The sequence below is a fragment of the Rhipicephalus sanguineus genome, chromosome 3 (assembly GCF_013339695.2).
Source record: "Rhipicephalus sanguineus isolate Rsan-2018 chromosome 3, BIME_Rsan_1.4, whole genome shotgun sequence".
NCBI lineage: Eukaryota > Metazoa > Arthropoda > Arachnida > Ixodida > Ixodidae > Rhipicephalus > Rhipicephalus sanguineus.
Window position 1 is genome coordinate 52,877,086 of NC_051178.1, and position 10,671 is coordinate 52,887,756.

The window sequence follows — 10,671 nt, forward strand, 5'->3', positions numbered from 1 at the left end:
AGAGAGAGAGAGAGAACTCTTTATTAAAAGGCAGACAATTTAGCCGGAATATGCAAATCGCTGACTTGCTACTCAGCGTGGCGAAGGGGACTGGGGACTGACAGAGAAAAAAAATGGCATAAAAATGTTAAAATATAATTTAAAAATAAGTAAAGGAACAGTATAAGCTTTTTGTATATTGGGCAGAACCATGCGCTGATAGAGTCTCTCACTGTATGCATTTAAGGTGCAACTAAAGTTTGTCGAGCTGACCGATACCATCTGAATACTTAAATAGGAGTTTCATCGCACGCCCCTATTGCGTGAGGCACACAAAAGGGCCCAAGACACAGTCAAATGATCAAGTTCTTTGCTACAAGGCATGGTGATTGCCTGACGCACTGCATGGAACTATTTTCTTTAACGCCTCTCGCCCTATGCAAATTATTTTGGCGTTAATACAGGATATTTCGGTAGCCTAAAATGACCCCTTTCAGAGTCCGGTCGTATGGACTACTGTTCAGAAAGCTTGATTAGTTACTGCAAGCTCATCAGAACTATGTTAGATCCAGTTTATTAGAACGTGTTCTCTTTTTTCTTAATGTATAGTTACTTCCTAAAACTGCAACAAAGACTTAACACAGCTGGTTTTGATGCCAGGTCTTGGTTATTGCTATATTTTTCTTTATTTTAATAAAACCTTCACGTGGCACCTGAAATTAAAACGCATGCCGTGGTCGGTACTCCCTTCTGCATCATTGTGAATGTTCTTGTTCGCAGCAACATAATTCGGCGTAAAAAGGGAATCGGAGGGAAGAAAGCCGGAGAAAATATAGCATGTCACGTAATACATGTCCCCTCTATTGAAAAATGCTTTCCGTGTTCACCTGCCTAACTCCGTCGTGGGTACTTAACCTTCCGATTTTCCAATCTTGTATACAAAAGCTCATAAATGTGACCGGAGGATTAGCGCCACGACAGCTAATAGGCGATGCACTGCACGTGTGATTCGGATATGTGTATTTTGTCACCATTTGCGGCGATTTATTTGTTCGATCTTGTAACTGCACCTGCACCATAGTACTTGCGTACATCAAATAAACCGATCAATTAACCTTGTCTAGCTCTTCCTGGCTACAATATATGTTACTTCGTAATATTTCGAATAACAAGAATGTACCGCTTAAGTTACTCCTTATTTTTGGCAGGAATTGAAGAGGAGGTAATAATAATTGTCGGGGTTTTACGTTCCCGAACCACGATATGGTTATGAGGGACGCCATAATGGAGTGCTCCGGCTTTTACCATCTGGTGTTCTTTAACATGCACCTAAATGTGAGCTCAATTCAGGGGAAAGTGGAAGGTGTAATGATGAGCAATAGTTGAACATGGAATGTCACTGCAGTCAACATTTCGACGACTAGACCTTCCGACCAAACTTCCAAGGAAGAATGGCAGACTGGGCTTGTTGGTTTAACATATTTGAAGTTTTAAGGCGCGAATAAGACACGGACGAAGAATAGGAACACACACACGGAGCGCTCCGTGTGTGCTCCTATTCTTCGTCCGTGTCTTATTCGCGCCTTAAAACTTCAAACTTCCAAGCTTTCGTTAAGAGACAATATAGCAACATTCTGCCTTGAAGACCAGTCCACTTGCTGAAACGTTCGCTCCAGCAACATTCCCCCTTCAATGATTGCTTATTACTTCTTAGTCTTGGGGATCTCGCGCGGGTAACGCAGAAGCAGGGAACATTCGAGCCCCTCGAACAATAAGATAACTTCTTACCGTCTGGGCAGTCCGAGTGGCGCAATGGTGTAGAGCCGGTGTGTCTCCCAGATAAATGCCATCGTGTAGGGAGTCGAGACTGTCCTCCCAAGCTGGTCGGCGCTCGTTGCCCACGGCAGCGTCGATTTCTTTCTGTATCCGCGCCTGGATTGTGTCCGCGTTGGCGGCGACTAGCAGCAGCTCCCGCATGAGTGAGGCCGACGCGCTGACAGCGCCGGCCACCAAAAAACTAACAATGTTTCCAACCAGACAGGGCACTGCGATTGTCAGGAAAGCAGGGAGCTTAAAGGGACCGACAACTGCCCTGAATATGAAATGAGTGGAATCCACTGATGTAAATATTGTCCGTTGCACTGACTCAAACCAACCCTGTTTTTTTCGAGATGGGTTTATATTTTTATTTCTTAATTGAAAGTCGCGAAAAATGACCTGTGGCGCCTCTGGCGGCAAAAACATGAATGATCCGATGAAGACGGCCACGTGACCGTTGATTGCTGTACGCGGTCGACGATGTTTTTGTTAGTATTGAAATATTGCTCGTTTCTTTATATTAAAATGTAATACTCCATAATAATGTACGTACAAGCCTGCGTTAGTAGTATGCATTAAAGTGGCGCTGCCTTCGCGTGACGTAATGATGCCATGCTCGTCAGTGCGTCTTGAGCAACTTTTCAACGTGCTCATGCAACGGTGCACGCAGTTTCCATGTCGCTAAGATTTTGGAGCGACATGGTTTTGCTACCTACACTTCGTCTTAGAAATGACGCGCGCTGCTACTCGGTGTGGCGCCGGGCATATGCACAGTTACGTTTTCGATTACTCGGCTTGGCTCGTGTATCGAGAGAGTAACGACGCCGGGACAAGCCATCCATGACACAGGCGCAGGCAACGTTGGCGCAGGCGCACACAACGCTGTACAAATACCGGGAAGGAGTATAAAGCAACACATCTCATTGTAACAGCTTGCTATTTTCAAAAATGGTTGGAAAGCTCAAAATAAAGGTGGTTAAGCATAGTTACAGTAACTCCTGCGAAAGGAGAACGACAGCTTTCACAAGGGCTAGCGGCGTCGCTATCAATTCTCAGCGTTGCTGGAGCAAGCCTCCATGCGTGTTTGGAGCCTTTCAGATCGAAAAATACTGCCTATAAAATAACTACATGCTTTTCGGATAAACCACTGCAACTACAAACGCTACGAAGGGTGAGCTTCTTGTCGCGCCGTAATAGACTGGGTCGAGAAAAATCAGTTGTCGGTCCCTTTAACTTTCTTCGTCGAAATGAGCACGTTACAGTGCGCCACATAAGGTAACCTTCTACTCTTTGAGACCCAATGGGCATGTGATTGTTCTTTTAATAAACTGAGCCATCCAGTAATACCGCACCATCCAGTTATACCGCATGAACTCTGACGCCTGAGAAGCATGATGATGCGAACCATTTACATATATTTTAAACTTTATGCTAAACAATAATTTTTACATTCCGGATTGACATTGTCACGACTTTATGATGAACCGTAAGTAACTTTCGCTCATTCAACTAAGCAATTAAACTTAGTATTTTCTGAGTTATTGGCGGACTATAGGTAGAAGTGGTGTGCGGTCCTGTTCGGAATCTACTCGCTCGTCGCAGCAGAACTGATCGTCGAAGGTAGCCGAGAAATGTGTTCAGACATCAGGATCGTTCCAAGGGCTGAGCATCAAAATGAATAATCAGAGCTTGCATTCCAGGTCATTAATGGGGCCCGAACGCTTTCTGCTGCGTCTGTTACTGTATGGGTGCTGGACTCAAAACCAAATGGCCACTTCCTTTCCTTCTACCATCCTATAGGAAGCGACTAATGAGTTACCACTTTCCTGGGTTCCGTACACACGCAGTAAATGCACGTTAGCTTCCTCTGAAGTTCATCAAATAAATCAATGGATGTAAGGAGAAGAGAAACTCACAGCCATAGGCCGGCTCCGTCTTCTGATTGTGTTCCTTGGTCCTTCTTAAGTAGGCAGCAATAAAATCGCCTCCATCTTTTTCACTGAGCCCATCCATGTGTTCGGACAGGCGGGTGCTATAAAATACTTAGTGTCAGCAAGGTCCTAGAATCCTAGAATTGATAATGCAAGTACTGCATAATTTGTACTTAATCTTCTTTCCGCAGTGTGGAAAAAACGCACAGCTGCGCACAGGAGAAGTAAATTGATAAAATTTCAGGAATTGCGCAGTCACTATAAGGTTATCAGGTCGAGGTTTCACTGTCTTACGCCCAGAATACCGAAATATTGCCATATATAATTTCTACTGTGCCCAAGAACTGTCTGTCGTGGCGCACTTCTTTGGACAACGATAAGATGATGAAATAGCGTAGAATCTTTCTTTAGAGCTAACATTTTATTCCTGAGCTCTTGTTTAACACGAAAGTGATTTTATGCCGAGGTCTACCAAGACTTCACTGATGTCATTTCCGTTACGGAAGTGACGACGGTAAAATTCACATAAATCGATGACACACAAAAACTAAAACAAGAAGTCTCGTTGAATTGGATGACCTGGGCGTCGAAACAACAATCTCTCGGGTCGCGACGATTGGTTCTGGGGGTTCTACGCACTGTGCTACTGACTCACGTGCACGAAGATTTACAAGCGCGCCTTATACGTCTCACTCACTTCCTCTCACAGTGATCATGGTTTACGGGAGCGGTGTCCCCGTGTGGGAGCAGGGAAGTGAAGTAGTGCTTCATCACACTAACGAGCACCAACATAGAGCGCTTCTTTAGTCCCAGCGAATTATTGTAGAAAACTTTACTGTCGGTGCATTGCGCCGTATGCGCTGATTCGGTTCGGTGAAGACGCAGTACGTGCTTTGCCTTTCGTGTCGTGTCAGCGTATGACGCCTAGTCGCCAGAGTAGTGTAGCTTCCCATCCACTAATTGCGTTTCTCTGTCGTCTGCTGCCTCCAGTGCGATAGCACAGACTAATGAAACTGCTGCCATAAGCGGCACATAAAGGCAATGCCGTCGACGGCCGTATGTCGCGCTGTGAGTGCTATGGGGCACAGAGAAATGCCATCGGGAAGTGGAACGCCTTGCCGCTTTCACGGCTGAAGCTACGAACTCTGCCTATCGCGTTCCTGAAACGCTGTAAGGTATATGCAAGAGCACAGGCGTATGTTAACCGATTAGTGGGTAGCGCACACGTTGGCGTTTCTCTCGTCAAGTGATGAAGCTTTGAATGAGTGCATATCAAGTATAAATGTTCATTATGTGCTTGCTGCTGCAATCTTTGCGCGCGATTCACCACATGCTGTGTTCTGGCGCATCGTTACAACTTCAGCTACCACAAATCGTGTACCACAAATCATGAATCACAAACGGTTCGTCGTGAGGACTTTCTTGTCACGTTGTGATGCAGTTGCGGCTACATGAAGTGGAAAGCGTGGTTGGTCACTGGAACGACGATGTTATCCCAGGACTTTTATTAACGACACTCAGAAGCGCATGCGAAAAGGAACGAGGAGTGCGCGACGAGACGACGTCGATTGTGTCTATTCCTTACGTTCAAGGTACATCCGACTCTGTTCGGACAGCCTTGCGGCCGCTGGGTGTCGCAACCGTTTTTAAGCCTCATTACGCCTTTGGACACGTGTTCGCTAAGCCTAAAGACCGCACACCTGCGAACGACCAAAGCGGGGTCGTCTACAAAGTACAATTCGGAGATTGTGACGCTACTTACATCGGCGAAACAGGCAGGAAACGATCCGCGAGGCTCAAGGAACACAGAGGGAACGTCGCTAATGTCACCCATGCCACGCGTTTCAAGACAGGGCATACATTCGACTTCAACAGTGCGACGACGCTGGCTCGGGAACAAAGGTGGGGGCAAAGAAAACTCCTGGAATCGTGGTTCATCCGTCGCGACCAATCGGCTTGCAAGAACAACCGCGGCCCCCTACCGGACATGTACAGGGACATGTGCGACTAACAGTGGAATGGGCGACCTCCGCTCAGTCGGTGCCAGTGTGCACTGAGGATGCCACCCGTATAGGTGGCGAAACATCTATGTAATTTTGCTATATTTTTGTTGCGTTAAGTCGGAGCAAATATTTTAGAATCATGAACTCACCCGGCTTTTGGAACATTTTTGCGTAATACTGGAATATACTATAAGGAATCTGTAAATGCTGACGCGTTTGAAATGAAAGAATCGCCCACCGAAGACCGCGCACGCTGCTGTTATTACACCGCGAGTGCTTGGTTTTTCAAGTCATAGCTACGCCTAGTAATTAGCTAAATCTTTGCCGGTTCGACCATAGCCTTATTTACCGTCAGAATCATGTGTCATTATACTGCCTGCGCGAACCACAAAAGGGCAACTAGCTTAATAGTTCACGCTGTGTTTGAGTGAATTTAGCAATTATTTATTTCTATTCAATGATTCACACAGCGACCCCAAATAAAGAATTCAACTCAATTTAGAAGCATTAGGTGGTCTCAATATATCTTCGGAAAAACACACAATCACCAAGGCAATTCAGAGGCTGGTGTATTGTGCAGCTAAGAACAGTAGTACGAAATCTGCAGCTCCTTCAATGTTACTAGGATAAAACAGGATACGTACTACAATAGTCATATGCTGGAGTGCTAGGAAGATATTACTCAAAGTAAGTGCGGAACATTAGTTTCGCCTCGGTTAGAGAAAGTGACTGAACATTAAAGAAAATGTTGCAGTGCGTTAGCTCGGGTATGCCAGGATAACGTAGCGTAGCAAAAGTTCAGGTGATTGTTCTTAGCGTTCCTGATTCTCTAGGCTTAGCTTTATTATCATGCTTACTGTAGCTCCAATGACACACACATGGTAAACATATTATGCGAAACATGTATATTTATTTTGCCAGGCAACTACTTCGGGATCCAATGAGTTAAGCTTCTCCGCTCCTCTGCGCCGTTGAGCAACATTTGCGCTCTCCTTCTCCATGGCTAAACCACACTGGCAAACGCCAGTCAGAGGCGCTATCAGGTGACTCCAGTGCCGTGTCAGACGGCGACTGCACAGCGAAGGCGAATAGCTGCGCGTGCGCCGGCGCCAGTACGTCTACCTCGGCTACGACGTCACTCCGCTGGAAAGCGCAGACCGGCGGCAGTGAGTCTCGCGCGGCAGCGGTGGAGTGCGTAAAAGGTGCCGGCTCCGATGCGCCAGCTGTGTGACATCACTGATCCTCGCGCATGCGCAGCAAGGCTCTTGAGGAGCCACGCGAAACTGGCTGGGCGAGGCCAGTGTAGCTAACGCTACAAAAAAGCGTACTAATTTACGCAATATTTGTAGGACGCTGGTACAAACTGGCAGAACTTCGCGTAGTGCAGGAGTGAGGATAGGAGTATTGGTGGTAGTAAGCATACCTGTGCGTAATATTAAAGGACGAGATCAGAAAATATGTAAGAAACGGCTATCAGTTTCTTAGCGATCGTCACCATTGTAATAGTGTATGATGTGCCTGGTGTGAAGATACCTAAAGTTACACATACTTTACACTATTTCCAAAAATAGGTAATATATAGCCTGGAGTTTACTCCTGTAATAAATTATGTTTTCATTGAATATCTAGTCAACTTCAGCTTCAATGTCTCTGCAATGTCTCTCCATGGCATAAAGTTTAGAAGGAACCTAAATATCTAAAGCGATAACTGAAGGAACGGATGTGGACCCACGGCAATCTCTTTGAAAGGAATTTCGTTCCGTCTGAGCATTCAAAACTAGCGCATGCAAACTAATTCACGAAAACTAATGCCGAATTTGTGGGAGGAGCGTGCGTCATCGACCCGGCGAAGTTGTCGTTAGCAGACAAGAGCGGGGGAGCACGTCCTTGATGTCGATGCAAGGGACGCGTGCGGTGGGCGTGTCACACCTAAGCGCCGAGGCTACGACTTCGACTCACCTCGAGAATTTTTCAATCCATTTCATGGCTGCGAACAGTGTGGCCGTCTGCGAGCAGGGAAGCCACTTGGCTACAGCCTTTGCCAAAGACGGAAAAAATGACAGCACACTGCCGTCCCGGGTAGTCCTAAATTCATCACGCAGTGCCTTGCACAGAAGCTGGTGCTCTGGGTGGTCCAGTGGGTAGCGGTAACCAAGGAGAAGCACTTCGAAGTTGCTTGAAACGCTGCCCAGAATGAGGTCGAACAGATCTATGGGTTGCCCTTTGGACTCGGCTATTTTATTCAGCAGAAGTCGAGATCCTTCCTGCGCACAAGTATGACAGAGCAGGAAAGAACGGGCCACAAGCGAACGGATGATTTTCAATAACGCGAGCCTCCATCGTCTTTCTTGCAATTGTGGTCTTTACACTTCTTTAATTATATTCTCTTCATTTTTACGAAGCTGATACAACCATAATTTAGTCGTAGGCTCCCGAAGCAGTAACCATTCTTTGAAGGTAGCATTAAGGAGAACACAGAGTAGCGCTGAACACATGGCAGCAAGCGTACTAACGTTTTAGTAGACCAGTTATCGGACAGGAACGTTGGCACAAAGGCCTGAAATGAAATTTGTAGGTCATGCAGGACCTTTTTAGTGACAGGAAAACAAAGCGCGTGCAATGGAGTCTGTCGAATGACCTCTAGATGATCGCTATGATCATTTTACCATTGGCCCGTCTTGTAGTACTCAAGGAAGGCACCTTCAAATATTCCGATAATGTTGTCTAAACTTAAGTTTGATAGCGCGTACATTTGCGCCAAGAACTTTTCCGAAAATTATTTGCATAAAGAAATTCAAGGCTCATTTCTTATTTTCCTTCCCTGCTATCTGCTTCATCATTCTATTCCGCATTCCCAATCCCCAAGTGTAAGGTAGCCAATCAGACGTTTTTATGGTTAACCACACTTTCTTCCGCTTTTCTGTTTCTTTCCTTCCGGTGTCGTAGGCGTACCTACATCGTGTGTCGAACACATCAACAACTGCACACTATCCAGCCTTGTGATCACTGACAATTACATTCTGTTTTGCCATAACATTTTAACATGCTGTAATGAATAATCATTTCAACGTTATTGTTAACGGAAGGTCCCACTGCAGCCGCTCGACTTCGGGATCCCTGTCTGCATACTACTAATCATGTAGCTTTGTATTTGAAAGAAATAATAAACTGAAACTGAAACTGAACATATTCCTTGCAAGACGCACAAATCTCGAAGTGAATGTCGACATCTTAAGCAGAAGTTTTTGCACTTTTATTTCTGTTCCATGCACTGAACGACAGCTGCTTCCGCCAAAACTGAGATACTTTCCGGTTGTTGAATAATACATTATGCAGACGGCCCGGTTCCGCTTGAACGCTTCAAATAATCTCGCACCATTGGAAATGCGAAAGTGTGCAAAAACGCTGTAAGCTTATTCATGTATGGCTGGCATTATTTGTCAAATTGTAATCTGTAATGGTTGTCGATAGCGACCATTAGGCTGGACAGTGAAGCTATAGTGATGTCCAGATCAAGACTGTATCAGTGAATGAGTCTATTTTCGCGCAGCCGATAATGAATATTTATCATGTAAAGTTATTTTTAAGCACTGCAGGCTTTCTGGATTGCGTATGCCTTATTGAACCGGACTGTATTAGTTTATTGGTGAAGTCAAGTGCGTGTCTATGCAGCTATCTACTGTTAGATCAAGCAGAAAAAAGGTTCATATATATATTGCGTAATTCAAGTGTTACTGGAACAATTCAGATTCAGCAAATATCCCATTAAAATTATATCGCAATGGCATACGACTTGTGATGCAGATAAACAAAGAGTACATACATATGAAGTGCGACTGAGATTTTTAAGGCGTTGATTTTTTTAGCGTATACCTAGTGTACTTATTGGACATCACTTTGCGTGTTCATGCACAGTTGTTCGGCCATACTTCACATTATCAAAAGTTTACACGCATGTAAATTCATCCATAAATCAGTGTGCCGCGAAAAGCATTCCGGAGCCGTCACCTAGAAAGGTTACTTATTATCCACCGAGCACTTAGTAGGGCGCTGAACCTGGCATTCACATAAAATTCTCCGTCAGATATAGAGGCATATAAGAGTATGGGCTTTTTTATACTTGCTAAATGTGTGCGTGAGTTGCTGAGCTCAGTTTACTATAATTTAATGCTCTGACAAATACTGTAGTCTGCACAAGGAATTCAAGCGAAGAAATACTTACAGAGATTATCTCTCCCATGGCCGATCTTCCAAATCCAAGTTCACGTAAAATCTTCAGTGAGAAGCGGCGGTTTATGTCCCATGGCACACCTCCGTAGCCGCTGAATCCTACAAATATGTACGTTACAAAACATCAGATGCTGAAACGAACATGTGCAGAGAAATCTTTTTTTAGTAAGTTCTCGCTATGCATCGTACACGTTACGAACAACCGTACGTTATTCAATCGGTCGACACACCTCACCGCAAAAAAGCGCAGTGATGGTAAAAACTGTTGCTTTTGTAGGTAGGTAAAAACTTTATTTCTCCTTTTGAAAGGAAAGGGGCAAAGGGATAGAGATAGGGGGAGGTTGCTACACACGGTAGTCCTCCGCAACCTTCTCTGCCCAACCCAGGATGCCTCCTGGACGTCGGGTTTCGAGCTGCGCAAGGCAGCCTCCCACTGCTCCTCATTATTGAATATGTTTCGGAGGGACGGGGGAGGGGGGTGCTTAGGGTGTAGTTTTGTGTGTGCTGTACCTCTGACAAAAATGTCATGATCGTCATCATCATATTCAGCCGATTTTAAGTACACTACACGATGGACACCTCTCCCAATGATCTCGAATTTACCCTATTCTGGGGGAGCCTGTTCCATTACCTGGTACCTGTTCCTTACCTGGTAGCTGATGAGTTCTTTACTCCATCTAACTCTCTGCCATCCTCCGGAAGGGGTCCCA

The 10,671-nt window shown here is 45.3% G+C and overlaps 1 protein-coding gene across 1 annotated transcript; it reads right to left on the reverse strand.

Moving 5' to 3' along the window:
* Positions 1–3,382: 3,382 nt before the first annotated feature.
* LOC119385469 (uncharacterized) lies at positions 3,383–10,055 on the reverse strand. The gene is made up of 4 exons (XM_049413999.1): positions 9,954–10,055; positions 7,691–7,995; positions 3,714–3,829; positions 3,383–3,459 (listed from the first exon to the last, which is right to left on the reverse strand). Exons 1-4 carry the CDS (start codon positions 9,969–9,971, stop codon positions 3,383–3,385), a joined length of 516 nt encoding a protein of 171 aa, XP_049269956.1. The 5' UTR covers positions 9,972–10,055.
* Positions 10,056–10,671: the final 616 nt, after the last annotated feature.